At 38.0% G+C, this 19,467-nt stretch overlaps 1 protein-coding gene across 1 annotated transcript in view; it reads right to left on the bottom strand.

Annotated features, from left to right (window-relative positions):
* Positions 1-15,505, bottom strand: part of LRRC28 (leucine rich repeat containing 28) — a 53,154-nt gene extending 37,649 nt beyond the window's left edge. Inside the window, exons 1-5 of the mRNA XM_071754243.1 lie at positions 15,368-15,505; positions 12,609-12,837; positions 8,597-8,637; positions 5,970-6,007; positions 5,093-5,230 (exon numbers count right to left, since the gene is read on the bottom strand). Coding sequence (XP_071610344.1) covers positions 5,093-5,230; positions 5,970-6,007; positions 8,597-8,637; positions 12,609-12,776 — 385 coding nt within the window. The 5' untranslated portion in view covers positions 12,777-12,837; positions 15,368-15,505. The remainder of the gene's footprint in view (positions 1-5,092; positions 5,231-5,969; positions 6,008-8,596; positions 8,638-12,608; positions 12,838-15,367) is intronic.
* Between the last annotated feature and the right edge of the window lie 3,962 nt (positions 15,506-19,467).

The raw sequence follows: 19,467 nt of genomic DNA on the forward strand, positions 1-19,467 counted from the left end.
CTGCTGCTCCCCAGTCACTTGCCCTTTCACTGAACAGATTAAAGCAGCAGCACACTCTACATGAAATTCTGTATCATTTGATTGCTTTTTTTTTTTTTTTTTTTTTTTGCTTGATCAATGTGCTCACCTCTTGTTTTTAAAATCTTCCTGACAACAAACACAAAGGAAACTTGGTCTAGCCTGGGTAAAGACAACTGCTGATACCTATTTTTTTTCCCTTCTTGAAGGGCACTTTGCCAAAACATGGGCTGGGATCCTAAACCATACCCTGTTCTTTGTTTAATTACTTTGCTTTTGCTCTTGACTTGGCAAAACATTAAGCTTTTCATTTGAGTAAATCTATAATTAACTCCAACATGTGCTGAGTAAACATAGCCTCATTTTTAATTAAATCTTAGAACAAGATGCTACAACTTGCCATTTCTAAGGAGAAGTATTTCTCAAGTAATGTGCAACAAAAAAACCCACCCTAATCCTTGTCAAATATGAAACTTAAATCCAACTCTGAGTTTACCTAACCCTCTCTTAAGACATCTGTTGTCCAAAAGTGTATTCACCAACCTCAAGACCAAAATATAAAACTTCACATCAGAAGTTTCTAAAACTTAAGTGAAATAAAAACTAAAGTGAAATAAAAACTAAAGTGAAATAAAAACTAAAGTAAAATAAAAACTAAAGTAAAATAAAAACTAAAGTAAAATAAAAACTAAAGTAAAATAAAAACTAAAGTAAAATAAAAACTAAAGTAAAATAAAAACTAAAGTAAAATAAAAACTAAAGTAAAATAAAAACTAAAGTAAAATAAAAACTAAAGTAAAATAAAAACTAAATATCAGCAAATCCGAGAGATAATCTTGGCTTTGGGACTCCCAAAGAATTTTTCCAGTATATTTCATGGCTTTTTTTTTTTTGTTTTTTTTAACAATGCAATAATTCTTACACAAAGAGAAATATAATTTCAGAAGAATGAAACGAGTTGAACATCATAGGCATTATAAACATCAGAAAAAAGGAGGACCTCTCTAATTAGTCATAGGACCAACTGTACAATTCTTAATTGAGGCATTGATTTTCTGAATAAAGAGAAACCTAAAAAATAAAGCTACTATGGAAACAATGTCAACTCTAACTCAAGCTTACACATGAACTAGTGGAATATGAAATAATAATCATCTTTTGTTTATGCTGCAACTCTAAGATTTTTTTTTCAAACGTGATCTCTGGCACTACAAATTTCCAAACAACCCTCAAGAATTCAGATTATTTCAATTAAATCATACAAAACTTCACAAAACTTTGCTTCATGTTCAAAAATTGCATATACCAGAGCCAAGAGCCAAGAATTTGCTAAAGACAGAAGCTACAAGATTTGTTCTGTCTGCAGAACAAAAAACGCTGTGCATTTCAATGAAAAAAAAAAAAAAAAAAGCACTTGAGAGTACTTTATATTAAATCTCTTCTATCTGCAACTCTGTTCATCAACTCTCCTCTTAGAGGCACAATCTCTCAGAGATTCTGATTACCCCAGAATCCAGATGCTGATGATTCTGCATTAGACAGAAGCTGCTCTACTTAACCTTATGCAAAGCATATTCAAACCATGACTTCAAGAGAATTCCACAAAGCATTTTCTTCCACCCATTTAATGTTCAATTTTAATTTCAGTGTGCTTTATCTGGACAAATTTCCCCCTTTGCTTCACATCAATTTTCGTTTAGTCACCTTTCAACCATTCTCACACCAATTAATGATGTGTGATGGATGTCCCATTGTTTCAGGGGTAGTACACAATGAAACAAGATACCTTGAAGCCAAAGTCCATGATTTTATCCATGTGTGACACTGACTTGGTGCTATTTGCCAAGAACAAAGGTAGGAGTATAATTTACACTACAAGAGTGCCTTAGCATAGCAAGTGCTTTCTAATCTCCAGGGAACACAATTTCTATGCTTTACCTAATGCCCTTTTTCCTCTCATCAGTCCTGTACTGCCTGATTCCTTCAGGAAACCAAGGCTTGTGTATTCATGCTGTCCCCATGTTTTTTCATATTTTCCCCCACCTCCTCCCTCAAAGGAACTTTTGAAAACAGGTGGACTACCATGACCAAACCTGAGATGTCTTCATTATTAAATTCTCACCAGTTTTATGAACACAGGTACTTAGAGGGTAAAATTTTGCCTATCACATTGAAGGAAAACCACATTTCAGGTCCAGCCTTTATTAGTCCAGAGAATGTCTACAATCAGATTGGAGACATAAATCTTTTTAAGGCTTCATAATGCATACTATATCAATTGCTTTCAAATTAGAATTATGCTAGATTTCCATAAGTCACATCTGAAATACTAAAAATTAATGTCAGAAGCACAGTTGTGGAACAAAAAAATTAACAATTGATTATGATTCAACAAATGCTATTAGCTGCATTGTTTCCTTCAGTTCTTAATCACACTCCAGGAAAACCCAACAGAGAATCATCCTTAACATACAAAAAGCAATAGAAAAGTGCTGTTAAGAGTCTTAACACCCCCCTAAACGTTTACTGTCCAAATGTTCTGCAGCTGTTATGAAAAGGATTTTTTAGCAATTAAGGACATTTCTAAGAGTATCTTCTTATATATACATGTGGTTTCAACAAAAGTGAAGGTACTTATACCACCACAGAGTGGGAAGGGAGAGACAAAAGGAATGTCTAGGCAACTACTCTAAAGTAAGCTTTGCTTTTTATGTGATGGCATCATTATGCTGTAAGCATTATGCTTCAATACATATAATACATTATATGTATTGGCCTATCTGGTTACACAAGGTGAACACTGATCAGCCTTTCCTAACCAGATCCTCTGCTGTGCTGAACAGTCCACTGCCATCTGGGTGATATCTGCAGGACTTGGTCTGGAAGCCAGTGGTGGTCACAAGTTTTGAAAAATTACATCCTTAAGTGACCACCATCTATGTCTGAGATATCTGAGAGGTTTTTTTTTTTAACAGTGGCACATTAGTAGATGGTAAATTATATTACAAATGGTTATTTGTTATGAATCAAGAGCACTCAGGAGTTGTCTTTTCCTCACAATGCATTGCAATGCAGGATCTACTATCAAGAAAGCCATTAGCACACAGTAAAATGATGAACTGTAGTGAAACTGCATCCCATCCTACTTCATCCTATACACTTTGCCAGCTTTCCTGAGAGAGCACTATCTAACACCATTATGAAGATTTACCAATACAACAGAGGCTAAAATAATTCATCAAAACTTACTGGCTTGCTCCGTTTTTTCAATAGCTGAAAATAAATGTTTTCAAACTCACATATTTTGTTAAAAAGTTCTTTGAAATCTTTGCAATTTTACAAAGAAAAACTGTGAGAATATGGCTGAAAGCCCTCCTCAAGAAATACTATATTTAGAAAACAGTGCAGTAGATTAACTCTCCAGTGGCAAACTCCCCAGTGCAAGTGAAAGATTAATCTTGCTCAGACTGATAACACTCAAGCTGTGTGTGACCCAGTCAGATTCATACTGACAGCATCTGAACAGTCAGGATTAATAATGATGGCAGTAATGGCAGATGGATTAGCTGATTGAAGCCCAGCAGCAAAACCAGAAAGACCAGACACCACTGGATTCTCTGATTCCAAAGTTGGCAACAGAAGTATTATTTCTAAGTGTACAAAACTCGACACACTTAGGAACAATGCTCAGTACCAAAATTCTGTAAATTTGGGGACAAATTAAATGCAGTGTGCCTATGCAGCTGATACCAGTTCTTAATCAAATGTGGTAGACTTGAAATGAACTCTTCAGTAATGTAAATTATCCGTTTGAAAGTCTTTTTTGGAACCTTTTTAAGTTAATGTGTGAAGTTTTGCAGAAAATGTGTTACTTCTTCTTTGAACAAGTCTTTCTTTCATGGTACAGCACCATAAGGTAAATTATCTTTGAGGAACATAAAGCACACTCAAGTCACTCCTTTCTTTTGAATGTAGGACATCTGAAAATTGATGAAAATTTTATTGGCCCTGGGTCATAATGTTTAACACGTTTAGCTAATTTCATTCCAGAGCATTTACATAGTCATATAATTCTTTTCCTTAAAATCATCCTTTGACTTATTAAGCTTATTATGCCTAGAAAAGTACAAGGAAAGGACAGGTACATTTCTGCACCTAAAACTTCAAGGAGCATATGCCATGTACTTCTTGAGACTAAGAAATGTTAAACTTGCAAACATATCTACATCATGTTGAAAAGTTAGTTAAAACCAGAGCCAAAAATCTAATTCTTTTAAGTTGCACCATTTTTTTAAATGCTAGCCCTTACATTTCTGTCATCTCTGCAGATCAAAGAATGCAATTATGCCAGTGACTTTTTTTTTTTTAATTTTAAATAATTACTATCACCATCAGCTTATCTGTAAAGATATAAGGGCAATGGGAGAAGAATAACCAGCTACATCTGCTTACTAAAGTAGTTAGAAGGCAAAAAAAAAAAAATCATTCCAAATTTTCCTATGGCCAACTTCTGCTGACTTTCTGTCACATTTACTTGGAATAAATTTTGCTTTTTTTCTTATAAACTAGGAAGACAAACATTTGTTATTCACTGCCATAGTGAGGTAAGACTGCCACAGGCAAACCTACTAGACTTTTCCTTTTAGAAAATACAAAAATGGTGCTGCTGGGCAAAAATTAAGGAAGGAAGGACTGCAATCCTTTATATTCTGAAAAATCAGAAGAAACATCCCCTTATTATAATGCTAGCTGTCACTGGCATTTTGTGTCTTCTTTAGGCAGTTCAATATCTTCTTTATTCCATGGCAAAGACAGTCAAACAGATAAGGTTTTTTTTCCTAGCTCAGAAGCATTTTACTGGATTTTTCTGTACCTTATGCACACAGAGCATGGATGTTTTCTAACTACAGAGTATATTTAGTACACATACAACAGTAAGCCCTGCCAAGTCTTCAAATGCAAGTTGCACCACGCTTCAACTGTAAGATACAAATAAACCTAGAGCAGATCACTATGCAAATTAAGTCCAAATGTAATTTGTCACTGCTGTAATCCCTCGTGCATTTGCACTTACCTGCAGGTAAATATTTCAGCTGGTTGTTGGCCAAACGCAGGTGACGTAAGGACCTCAGGCGGCCGATCTCTGGACACACAATTTCCAGGGCATTATCACTGAGGTCCAGAAACTGCAGTTTAACCAGGGAGCCAATGGCTGGTGAGAGAACAGATGAAAACATGAATGTGACCCAGTGGTGATGTTAAAAATCTTAATGGGACTAGGAGAGGATGGATACAGTGCCTAACACCTATGTCTGAGCTGATTTTGATGTATTCAAGTGAGTCTCAGAACTAAATTTCCAGTTTGTGGAAACACTTCTCTAACAAACACTTCTGCTGGCAGTGAGACTGGGAGAGGAAAAAAGTGTGATGTAGAGAATACTCCCATTTCTAGATTATCTTCAGACAATGCTGCTCTGACATCACTTTTTCCATCCTTTTGCTTTTGTGTCTATATGATTTATATATTCAGAGGGAGTTTAAAGGACTTTCTTGAAGTTGGGCATATAACTCTACAGTTAAGGCAAGGAAAAGAAACAAGTACAAGTTGATGATATTTTAGGTTTCAAATCTGTCTCAATCTAAACCAGCCAAATACTCTGACTGAAAGCAGAGGCACTCTGGATTTTTGTTGCTGTAGATGAGTGCCATTTAGCATTTTCACTTTCTGCAATTAGAAATGAAGCAGACAGCATTTAGGTGCATTTGAGAATTCATTAAAAGAATTTAACGCAGCATAAACAAGGATATTATCAACTAAGAGCCACACTGGTTTATGTTATGAAAATCTTTAATGTTCTATGTGAAAACAAAGGAAAAATAGGCCTCTTCAAAGAAGAAAAATTAATATTTTATGATTGCTGCCACTTATTGTGAGGTGGTAGATTACTTACCTTCAGGTACAACAACTATGTTATTTGAATGAAGGTACCTGGGGGGAGAAGAAAAAAAGAGGACACCACCTGTTACCCTCAAGGACTTCTGCTACCTAATCAGTTTGCAATATATCCAATTTCAGACTGAAAGAGCACCCTTAAAGCCATTCCTCTCTATGACAACAAAAGCTCTAAGAACTGTATAAACTGGCAATATATAGGTACTAAAGTTTCACTTAGGATATTAATCAATTAACATAAAAATAAGAGAATGATATACAATTATTTAAAACAAAGCATTCACTGTTATACTAATAATAGGCTTTTGTTTTGAGAGTTATAAGAGGAAAGCAAAAACTAAAAAAAAATAATAATCATACAGAATAATCAGAATGAGCCATATTTGGTCCCCAGGTTCCACACTAAACGCTGGGCAAGAAAAGAAAAAAGCCCAACCCCACACAAGTTCCCCAGTTTTCCCTTGCACACTAAAAACTCCTGCACCTTTACTGACTAAAGAAACAAGCACATAATCTAATTGCTGCAAGTGGGTATTTCAAACCTAGAATACAGTTTTCAAAAGAGAAACCCAATCTTCCATATGGTCATTTAGGCAGTTGTTGAAGGTAACATTTTTTGCTAAAAGAATATTCAGCACCCTCTGCTGGAGCACGTCCAGTACTGCTAGTAACACAAAAACTATTTTTAGCCTAACATAATTTTCAAATACTGATAAGTAATTGTAAAGGTAAACTGACTACTGCATTTCCAGTCGATTAGGCAGACACAGAAGTGACTGCCATAGCCTATTTCTTTACCATTTTGTTCAAAGAGAATTTCCAAAAGTAGGAGCTTCTTATCTTCTCAAGGAGGCAGAAAAAGGAAAAAGCCATACAAACATTTAACTGCATGGAGGACCTGAGCCTTCTCTTTTCCTTTAAAAATTGCAGACATTTAAAGTTTACTAAAAATGTAGCAAACCTAAATATAGCAGATATATTTGTAGAAATCTTTATATATACATATATATACATATATACACTTCAGGATGAGAGCTCCTCCTATTCACTTCAGCTGCAGCTCCTGAAAACACAACTATCTCACTCAAGAGAAAAAAAGAAGTGTTTTATGAGGATCTACACCTAATGTCCCAGCAAGAGAGACACAACAGACAGATAAAGAGACTTAAAAAAAAAAATATATAGTGAAACTGCTAAGGCTATAACTTTCAGGAAAATCAGAAGTTTGACTTTCAAATTTCAAGTTACTGTAACAAGTTATTATTTCAACAAATCTGTTTCCTGATCTCTGATAGCAAAACATGTCTTACTACCTGATCAAAATTGCCTAGTGCTAATAGAGCTACACAAACCACAGGCCCACTGCAGTTCTCTCTAAATCACCAGAACGTGTGGGATAATGGTGATACAGTTTAGCTTGCTGAACCCCAAATAACTAGGAGTCTTGACTCCTACAACAGTGAGTTTGTAAGAGATTATTTTAATCTGTAATTCATACAGCTTTTCCTACAGGCACCATCAGATAACGTGGAGATTTCCTGATGCCCCCTGGCAAATCATTAAAAACTATATCAAATATAAAAATATTTACTTTACTGCTTCAGAGCATAAACATACTCTCAAGACTCAGGCATGATGAGGCATGACTGACTCTTAAGCAAGTCAGAGACTGCAGTGACCTACAAAACAGTTCAATTATCCTGTGGTCGTGTGTACCAGAAAGGTGTGGTTTCAAGGGCCAAATTAAGATGACAAGATCAGGCAGCTGACTGCATGAGGCTACTCAGAGATACCTCCTCCTGTTTGGAGCCAGCCATTAAATAAACAGAATCGATGGCCCATCAGTTACTCAACTGAGAGTGAGCCACATGAGTAACAAGGGGAAGAGCAGATGTCCCTTTTAATCCCTTTGCCACCAGTGCTACCTTACAAGGAAACTGTAACTTTAAAAGAAAAGGGGAGGGAACAAGACATTGACTCAGGGGTTTATAGCTCAAAACTAATTGCCAAATGATACAGTTCACATGACATCTATTCTTTGGACAAGATAGGATAAACTACTCTGCCTCAAGCAAATATCATTATATAGTTACTACCACTACTTGCTCATTCCTGCTCCTATTTGATGATCTGTGACTTGGTTCCAAAAAAAATTATTACTAAAGTCAGCAAGACTGAGATCATTACACCCCTGGTAACTGGGGTGGAAAAGAACAAGTAGGGATGGGCTGGAAGCAGTAACCTGTTACTCTGGCTCTGTCACAACCATCTGACCACTGCATTTAAAGGTTTCAGTGCTTTATCAGGGTGACAAATGTCTACACAAAGTTTTTTCCCCATGGCAGCATTGACATTTGTCTAATAGTTCTTGCCATATAATAAACAAGAAATTATATAAAATTTTAACATGGGAGTGAATACATCTGAATATACCTCTCATTATTTAAAAAAAAAAAAAAAAAAAACAACAAAAACCCCCACAAACCACAAAAATTACCCTTTCTTGCCCTCCAAGAAAACCCTTCACACTTAAGTGGGTAAATTATGTGCAAACAATACGTCCTAGAATTATTTTAACATGGATCAGCATAATAAAAACACATCACAACTTCTACAAAAACTCACAATTCCACGAGGTTTGGAAGCTTCTGTGCAAGGTTTTCTGGCTGAAAAAGAGTTAGAGATTTTTTTTAGGTTTCAAAACAAAAACCAGACACATACATACTGTGTACTCAACTCATTTTAATAGTGACACTAAAACATGTCAGCAGCTAGTCACAGAAAAAAGGGCAACAAGGAACCTGCACACAATTCCCTATTTCCACATCCCTGCACATTCTCCATCAGTACAAGCTGGGATTTATCAAGGGTGAGCAATTTATTACTGACACAGAACTAGAGGCAGAAGTGACATAAATGTGTCCTCAGCTAGATGACACTCAGACCACTGTGACTGAAAAGATGGATTACCATAACCTTGCTTTGGAAAACACATTCAAATAATTGAGTTAGTTGAAGCCAAGAGAATGCTAAGAAGCTGCAGCCTTTACAGACTTGAAGCAGAGCAAGAACTATACAAGCTATCTAACCACAATGTATCTTATTTTGTATTGCTCCTAAACTGGGAAACAACCCACAAACCATGTGCAGCTTAATCAATTACCACCAAACCAAAAGTGCTGAATCCATCAAACTAGATTTCCATATTTACATATTCAAGTATATAATTTTCTAACTGCCAGCTCACCCCAAGTTGCCATTCTGTTTCTGGATAGCATTTACAACCACAAATATGCATCACAAAATCAGATTCAGAAGCTTCAGATGTCATGTTAGTGGTAACTGGACTCAAAATTATGCAATTTTAAGACAGCTTTACTGCCTAAGAAATCTAATTTAAACATAGATATGTTTTATTGAATAGAAATTTTTACAGTACACACATATGCTGAAAAAAAATATTAAAAGCAGCTTGATGACACTGTCAATTTCTTCTTTAAAAAAAAAAAAGCCTAGCAATTTGCAGGGTTATGTAAATTTAAGGTATATTATCTAAAATACTTAGCTTGGTGTTTATAAAATTGTCAACCAATATGCTAACCTAAGGAAGTAATGTTATAATATTCTTATATTGTAAACATGCCATATCCTAGTACAAGAAATAGTTTACTTTTAACTACCAAGCAGCAAATGATGACTCAATAAAAGAAACCGTTGACGTAAAGGCCCAAGAAACGGGCTATAACTAATCGGTTGTTGCCACCTACTGGAAGATTTGCTACAGTACATTTATCTCCTCGGCACAGCATTTTATTTGGTCAAAGGGAAAAGCTGAAGCTGGGAAAACTTGCAAAGGCTGCAACATGCTGAATGCACAAAAAAATTAAGCTTTAATTTAAAAAACGGAGAGGGCATATGAAAAAAGAAGTTCACTGTCATCTTACACCATTTATTAGGAAAAGGATGCCAACCTGAATCACAAACCATTTGTACCTGATGGTTTTACTCCTGCTTTAACTGCTTCATTTGGTAACAGAGCTGAACTCAGGGGAGACAACTTCCCAGTTCAGCAAGTCCACAATAGAAATCCTGCTTATCTTCAAGTACCACAATAGGAATGGGTCTGAGACACTGCTCAATATGATTCCCTACCATGAAATTGTGATTTTTAAAAAATATTCATGATCTATCAATTGAGTGGTAAAACTACTCTGGTCTCTGTTGGTAACAACAAATGATGATAAATGAATCATCAATTCTGCAACCAGTTTAGTCAAACTTGACTCACTCACACACCCTCTGGTCTTTTTTCAAGAAGTGAACCTGTTGATTTGTTTGAACAGGACAGCACTGAATGTTCTGAGTTTGTAAATTAAGAATAATTGTTCTTTTATATGACTGGATTGTGCTTCTGACAGTGCCATCAAGGCAAACGTATTTCCTTTTAATAGATGGAGAAACAGGATTATTGAAAGCTAATGTCATCACACATGAAATGAGCAGAATTTGGAAGACTTGTCACTGGAATACAGGTGTCCCATGTAGCTTCCTGATCCATTCATTCTGTCATAGCACTCAATCATTTCCATCTTGCCAATGAAGATAAAAAAGAAATTATTCTGAGGCAAGGTATATGTAAATGCTGTCAGAGTAACTATTCCAGCCACTTTAATAGGAATCATCTGTCAAGGACCAGAGTCATTTCATAAAAGCAAAGAACAAAAGCTGACTTAGTCACATTTTTTTAGAAGGAATAAACTGGTGGGACAAAAGTATTACCTAAGTTTAAAGAATGATGGTGCAGATATGGTTTTGAAGACTGCTAAAAATCCATGTGCAACTCAAGTATTTATTGATGAACCAGTGCTCATCATCTTGCATAAAATCAAAGGAGCACAAGGCTGAGAGATGCTCCTTCAATAAGATGTTCCTTTGTTTTCAACTATTCTAAGAACAGATCTCCCTGCCCCCTACAATGGGACCAAATTCCTACTATTTTACTGAAATTGAGAGTATTACTTATCCTACTTGCATGGGCATGATAGAAAAAAGTCATTATGAAAATATTGCTTTGTACAAGTCCTGATGATTTCTGCTCTCATTTTTTTCCTTGTTGTCTTCTGTTTTTTCAAGAGGAATTAACTTAATTCTTTCAGCTTTCTCTCACAGGGCATGTTGTCTAAAAATCCCTTGTTGCTACTTCCTGTTTTTTGCAGTTTGCCTAAGATGCTCCTAAGTATGAAACTCCAGACTCAATCTTTGCTCCAGCTTACTCTTTAACACTATCCAACAATTATTTCCTTCTGTTTTTAGTGGAGGTTGTGAAACTTCTTGTGCCCTAGAAAGCCACCTGCCTTTTCTTGTAACACACTGCTGACTTGATATATTCTGGTCCACTACAACTTCCAGCATCTATTCTGACTTACTACTACTACTATTTACCCCACTAGATAATTTCACAAAGTGTCAAAGCAGAAATCTTTATACATTCTGGTTAATTTTTAAAGCATCTTTACTTCCTAACTACAAATCGTATCCTCCTGTTTAACAAACAAAGGACTCACCCAAACCCAAAAAGGGACAAAATAATTCTCTCGAGTACATACAAACCAGTGAACCATTCAAGATGAAGGAAAGGCATGAATCTTCAGTATCCTTTCAGCTTTTGGCCCATGAAATGGGACCTTTATTGAAGATTCTAATATATCATTGTTAAAGCTCTAAACACTGTTCCTTAGAGTACTGGACTTCCTCTAGGAAGCACTGAAAAACCTAATTTTGGTGAATTTTAAGTAATCAGGGCCTCTAGGTCCTCTGCCCTGGCTACTGTTTTACCTACCATACCACAGAAGAGACCAACAAACCTAAAAAAAAAAACAAAACAAAAACAACAAACCAACAAAAAAACAAACAAAAACCAAACCCTAGTTATTTGGACACTTGAGCCTTTTGACAGTGGAAAGAAGTTTTGTCTCTACAGAGAGCCTTACCAGCTCAGAACATCTCACACAAATATTTAATCACCCCACATTGCATTCTGAGGTCACAGCATTAATTCAGAGGAAGAATTTGTTCAGTTCAGAAAAGAAACAACAAAACAAGAAGAAACCACAACAGGAAATCCCACAACCATGAAATTCACTGCTTTTTCTCATATCGACAGCTGCCCAAAGAGAAAAATTTTCACTGACACTTGAAACACAAGCTTTGAATCAGACCCCTGAGATTGAAGATGACTTTAAAATAAGGCACAAACCAGGGTAAAAGCAGTTTAGCCTAATGAGGGAATGTAGACTAGACTGCATAATATCTCCTGGGCCTGACATGAGAAAAATTTGTAGTCATTTAAAACAAAACAAAACAACAATCCTCAAGAAAACCCCCAGCAGATCTCCACAGAATATCAAAAGGGCAACTACAAAATGTCATGAGCTTTTCCTTTATTATTCTCTACATTAACCTATGAAAGTTCCAACATAATAAAACAAAATACACTTCACAATGGATTATATCATTCGGAATCAATTTTGCTAAATTATTATTATTTGTTTTTCTAAATTATCATGTGCTTTCTATTCAAAAACCAGAATTCCTAAACATACAGGCAGTAAATATTACAATAAAGAGGTTGTCATACCAATGTGGTCAGGGAATTTCTTTTCATGTAGAGTCTCTCCAGGTACTGCAGCCCCTCATCTTTCAGAAGCTCCAAAGGAAAGTGATGGAGGTTTCGGTAATTTAAGAACAAGTTCTTGTGCCTTTCCAGCTTTGCCTCAGAGATTGTTTTACATAGTTCTGATGCCATGACTAATCATGTTCCAAGCACCAACCCTAGTGCACTGCATCTTCTAAAGGTAGACCCATTTCTAGGAGACAGAAAAAAGAAACCACATTACCAAAGTGTATGCCATGCATTCTTTTGCAGAAAGTTATTACACATTGATTTATCTAAACACACTTGTCCCAATTAACATATAAATACAGTACCCCAGAACATCCACACCATAAAAAATGTTAGAAGCAAGTCTTTGGCTATTTTCTGGACAAAGTTTTAGCAGTTATCAGGCAAAAAATAACAATATATTAACATACACATACATGTTGGGTTTTTTTTCATTAATTCCTGATGTAATGTTCACATAATTTTGTCAAAGAAAAAAAACAATCAAGAAATCTCTCTCAAGTAACCATTATTCATGTCTTACATCCACAAATGAGAAAAATGCACAATTTATTAGAGGACTTCTTGTTCAGAGATGACACAAACATCTTTACATAGGTTTTAAGTCAGAATGACAGATAGCAGTGAAAGTTTAAGCTTTCATACATAAAATGACCAGAAGAATTTATCAGTCAGAAGAGAAATTGGGAATAGACAACCAGTGAGGCCATTTTAAACTAATATATAAGGAATCAGAAATTTACAGCAAAAAAAAAAAAATTAAGGGCCAGATGTGACAGATTTTCAGCTCTTCGCTAAAAATAAAACCAGAAATAACTATGTCAAGCTTTAATTAAAAATTTCTAAAAAACAAAAGTATTAAGACAGATTAAAAAATTTTACCTGAAATCAAGACATTATTTAGCTATTTTTTCACGTATAACCAAAATTCTAGTCATCAATTTGTTGTCTAGACTTAGATAACAGCAGCAATGCTTCATCTTTTCAAATCCAGACTATTTATTAACTTAAAGTCAGTTTGCTACAGACTCAGGCATAGAAATTAATTTCCACTAACAAAAGGCAGGAATGATAACTGCTTTCCACCAATAACATTTTCCATTTTAGTTCATTCCTTTACTGAAGTAGATTTCAAATGCTAACAGATGCCTGAAGTGAAGTTACTGAGTTAGAAACAAGACTCCTACCTGATTATACAAGAGTCCAGACTGACAGCTGCACCAGATGTATAAATCAAAACTACTTTATCAGTTTCAGTGATTTCCTCAATATACAGCTGAGCAGCTTTTACCAGTGACCCACATCTGGAAGAAAACAGCATTTGTTTTCTTAGAGTCCCATAAACACTGCTAATCACAATTTAGGTGTAATACCCTGCACATCTTTTCTAGTCTTGAGTTAATCCCAGTCCAAGCCATGCTAAAATCAGTTCTTCAGGCAAGTGATTACCCTGTTGAGATTCCTACCTAAGATTAGAACATAACAATCCAACTTTGGTTAAATAGTTTGAAAAGAGCCACGGCTCCAGCAATTGCCCTCATTAGCTTTCTTAAGGAGACAGAGTACACACAGCTGGCTCTTGGCACTGGCAAAATTAAAGCTCCCTTAGTTCAGCAGATGAGGGAAATTAAACCAGTACAATTCCACACTCCACATCTGTCATCAGCATTAAAATAACTCAAGGAAAAGCATTAGACTTTTTAATGTGTATAATCTGAAAGTATCTGAGTATTAACTGCTACAATATAAGAAATGGTAAGGGAAAGCTTACCTTTCCCTGAAGTATTTTTAAATGGAAAGCTATGAAGCCACAGAACACATACATAAAAATCCAAAATCCTTCCCATTTGTCCAGAGATGCTTTTTAGGTGTTCTGCACTTGCAGACTTCTCTTCAGAGAAGTCCCATACACCACGGGGGCCACATTTAGCCATGGCACACTCGAGTACACAGCCAAGCAAGCCCACAAATTCAAAGTCCTGTCATAACATACTCTATTTTGGCTCTTACTTCAAAAGGAAAAACCCTCCTACTCCCTTCCACCACCAGCCAAACTTTTTCTCTCCAAATAATCTTTGTCCAGAGATGAGACATGAGCACTGCCAAAAAGGAACAGACACAAGCAGAGTTTCCAAGGAAGGTGAGACGGAAGGATGAGGAGACAGGGAATACACAACGAGGATGGCCCCGAGAGGACTCGGCTTATTGGGGGAATAAAATAAAATAAAAACCCCGCCGTTTGACTGAGGATGGAGACGACAAAGAAGAAGCGGGAGAGGGAGCGGTGACGAACGGGGTGACAGAGGGGGGCTCAGGCGATCCCCAGACCCGCCGGGCTGGGACTGCCTGAGGGGAAAAAGCGGAGGTGGACGGGGGAAAGCTCAGAGGAGCCGCGGGGCACAAACGAAAGGGGCTGCACGGAGCCTCCCTCCTCAGCGCTCCCAGGGCCCTGGGGGGGAGCCCGGTCTGCCCCGGGAGGGTACGACGGAACCGGCCTGTCCCAGCTGGGTCTGTGAGCAGGACCGATCCAAGCAAAGGTCTGAGGCGACGGGTGACCGCCTCGACGGCTGAAAGGAAGCCAGAGAGGGGCAAGGAGCAGGGGGTCTCGGCCCGGGCAGCGCATCGGAGGCACCACACACACTCACACACACATACACCCCGCTCCGCCCCGCCTCGCTCCCTGCCCGACCGCTCTCGACGGGAGAGTCACTCACCGGCGCCGGTGCTGCGGCAGCGGGGAGCAGGGATCGCGGGGATCGTAGGCACCGGTTCCGATCGGTGCCGCCGCCGGCCCAAGCACCCGGGGGCGGAGCGGCGCGCAGGCGCGCGAGACCCCTGCCGCCACATAACTCTCGCGAGACACCACCTGCCCGCCCTCCCTCGCGTCCCGCCACAACACCGCCCCCGCACCGCCCACACCCGCCCCTCAACCAATCACAGGGCAGAACACCGCCCACCAACCAATCACAGGTCCTCCCCTCCCTCTCGCCGCATTCCGTCTCCTCCCCCGTCAGCCAATGAGAGGGCGTCCCACCTCAGCGCCTCGCTGGGGTCTGGAGTGTGGCGGGGTGTGGAGTGCGGGGTGTGGCGGGGTGTGGCGGGGTGTGGCGGAGGGGTTGGGTTCCTTTTCCTTTTTCTTTTCTCCTTTCTCCTTTTTCCTTTCCTTTTCCCTTTTCCCTTTTCCTGGCATGAGCAATGTTTATCTCTGAAACTGGAGACCCCTGGGCAGCCTGGCTCACACCCCCACCCTGCACATCCTCACCATTTTAATAAACCATAGCTCCCGTGTGGAAGTTCATTTTACCTGCCTGCTCTTCACCCGATTTTCTGTGTTTTCACACAAACCGAGATGTTCCAATAGATGAATCCTCTCCAAGGGAAGCTCTTGTGTTATATTGGTGCTCTACTGACAGAAGTTCCCTCAGAATATTTCACATTATTGTTTATTAAAACTTTTTTGCTGAAGATGAGCCCTGCCAGGGCTGCCTGAAAAAGGAATTCATAGTTCCACAGACTCATTAACACAAATTTCTCATAAAAAGATGGACATTGCAGGGGAACAGAGTGTAGAAGCTGAATCCCTGCAGAGAACAGAAGGCTTTCCATGGGTTTTTCACTGGAAGCAAAGCATCATGCAGAAAAAACTTAAGATTTTTTTCTTGCAGACTCATTTCTCTCTCACTCAGTTCTAAATAAAGCAATCTCTAACTGCTCATTTGTCATTTCTTACACTTGAAAAGCAATAACTGATTTTGACAAATTCACTTGCTGAGTCTTACTTGTCACTTGCAGGCTTTTTGGAGTTGGTTTTGTTTTGTTTTGTTTTGCTTTCCCAGATAAATAGATTGTATTTTATTGAGGTAATTTGAGATGAAATAACTCACCCTTCAAAATTCAGCATCCTCTGTATTTATCATGTCATCTTTCCTGCATTACTTCTTACCATGGCTGAGAGTCCTTCTCTGTTTAAATTCCAGGGAGTGGACTTCTTGGGTACCACCTCAATTTTAAAACCAGCAATTACATCACATGTCCTTATGTCACTTAGGTCACACATTATAAATATCTGAGAAATTAGAAGTTAATCATAGTTCAGAGCAAAGTAGATGCTGAATATGGGCACAGTAGGCAACACATTCCTCAGAGGGAATTCAATAACATGACAAAAGCAAATATTCTTCTCCAGGATATTAAGACATTGATCAGGACAGAAACTGATCAGGACAGAATCTGTGTTTCTGGCTCCTTTCACTTAAAAACAGACTGGAGAGATGAAGCTTTTTTTCTTGGGAGATCTGCTCCTAACAGAGCCAGGATACTTAATGTTGTTTGTATTTTGGTTGGGGATTTTTTTGAGACAGTAACAGGGAGGAGATAAGATTACTGCCCTCTGATATTTTTGAGAGCAACCTTTTTTTCTGCTTCTTCATTTCAGCTCACACTAACAAAGGGGCTACAGAGATCAGAGCTGTGCTAAAATGTCTTTGGTTCTGCTCTGTCACAGAAACAAATTCAGCTCAGGGGGTGCCTTCAGTGATTATAAAACATAAAATACACATGGGTTCAATGTTTTTAGGATCACTTAAAGTATTAAATATGTTTAATAATATATAAAATACTGGGGCTGTCAATATTTCAGTGGGAGGTTTTAAAACTGAGGATTTGATTTAATCGCTTTTTTTTGCTTCATGAGTGATTCTGAGTGGGGGGTTCCTACAAGTGGCATTAAAAATGTCTTCTCCCTGCTGATAATAATGTGTATGATTCCCTGCAGGCTGCTTGCCAGCAGAATCTGTAGAGTGAGATGAACTGTCCTTTGCCAAGCCAAACATCCTCACCCACCACAGCTACATTATATTTTTCTTGTTTTTTCCAGAGCTGTATCAGGTTGACAGCAATATACAGGTAAGTGCCAGTGACCTCATAGCTTTGTGACATCCACAAAAAATTCTGATTTGATTTGAGTGTTCACACATCACTTTATCTTGAGTTTTCCTCCTGAGGCTGTCACTCAGGATTCTCTCCTTGTTGTCTTGTGTAACCTGCAGTCCTCACACTCATTCATTCTCAGTCTGATTGTTTTTCCCTCTGACCAATGCCATGGTGATCTCCCAGGCTTGTGGCCATCCAATTCTGATACGGTGCCTCTAAAAAGTGCTGCTCTCTCAGATCTGAAAGCTGATCTTTGAAGCTCTGATCCTGTGTGGCACAGGTGGACAGTTTTGCCTGTGTAGTCACAGGGCTAAAAATTATGAGCAGAGCTGGGGACATTGGAATCTGATCTTCCATTCAGGAGAGTTCTTACCTCATGGTTGCCAAATCATTCCCATGTAATGAGAGAGAGGCTAGTGGGATACCCTTTGCTAACCAGGTTTTGGTTGTTTCTTTATCCTATTTTAATTCTTATTTTTGTGCTTGTGAGAGCAGGGAACAGAGGCGACTGAAATTTACATTTTGTTTAGGTTGATCTCATCTGTACCCACATGAAGAAAAAACTTCTTTGGAAGTTTAGCTTTGAAGATGTTGATCTAAGGAGTTGGCAGGTGCCAGTGTCTTGAAGATTCACCTCCATCAGCTGCTTTACTGGAACAACCCCAGTAACTGAGGCAAATGGGCACAGCTCCACCAGGGATCACTTTTTTGTGCCAAGGCTATCCAAGGTGAACTAGTATGAAAAAGCATGCATTTCTTTTCCATGGCCAGACAGGAAAATAATCTGCTTAACACATGCTTGGGATGTTTGAAACAGTCTAGGAAAATGGCAGAGCTCTTCATTACATGGCAGGATTCCAGTATGGGGGCTCAATAGGTTGTGCAATCCTTTTGTCTTCTTCATATCCCTGATGTACATTGCTTAGAATTTTGGAAGTTCTCATGAAGTTGAGTACACAATTTCATTTTTTTGCTCTTGCATACACTAAGATTGGCTTTTCCCCTTATCTATGAGGTCTTCTGACATTTTGCTTCTAACAAGAGCTGAGGGCCTTGTGTCATCATCAGATTCTGCAAACACACTTTAAGGAGCTTACTTTTCTACTTTATAGGAGAGACAATATATGCTGTGGTGTGATTGTCAATACTAAGACTCTTTTTCAGTTTGTATTTTTTCTTCTAGAACCTCAAATCTATTCATTCTACTTACCTTTGTTTTCACTTTATAACATCTCTAATAATGGGTTTTTTCAGTATATAGTTTTCATATACACAATGATACAACAGCTCCATTAGTATAAATCTTGAGAATTTAGGATTTTTTTTCCATAAGAGGTTTTTTTTTTGCATGACACACACATTCACTGATTTCTCTCTCATATCAGGAAGAAATAAAGTTAACAAAACATTCTGGGGATATTGATGGAGATGGAATCCATCCTCCTGGAAGTCCTGGCTTTTCTTAGGACATCTTTCCTAAGTTCCAGGTAATAATTCTGGTGTAGTGACAAAACTGCCTTATTTGAGTGGAATTAAGCTACAGCAACTCATCCCACCACTGCTAACTTCGATTTTCTAAGCTTTTTACTTAAAAATACTGGCGTCTGCAGCAGTACCAGAAACTGGAAGGCAGGTGGAGCTCCTGTATGCCAAGTGCCAACATCCCAGTATAATCTTTAGACACCATCCACCTTTGGCATAAGCCTTTTTATTTTCAGTTTGTCACTGTATTTTTTTAAAACTTAACTGACTCCTTTTCACAGTAACACTGAATGAAAACACTTAAATGAAAGCAAGTTACTCATCCTGCCTGGTATGGTTCAAATCAGCCTTGCTCAAAACAGAAGCTTTTAAAACAGTCTTTTTTTTTTTAAACAGCTAT

Source organism: Heliangelus exortis, chromosome 11 (genome assembly GCF_036169615.1).
Source record: "Heliangelus exortis chromosome 11, bHelExo1.hap1, whole genome shotgun sequence".
Lineage (NCBI taxonomy): Eukaryota > Metazoa > Chordata > Aves > Apodiformes > Trochilidae > Heliangelus > Heliangelus exortis.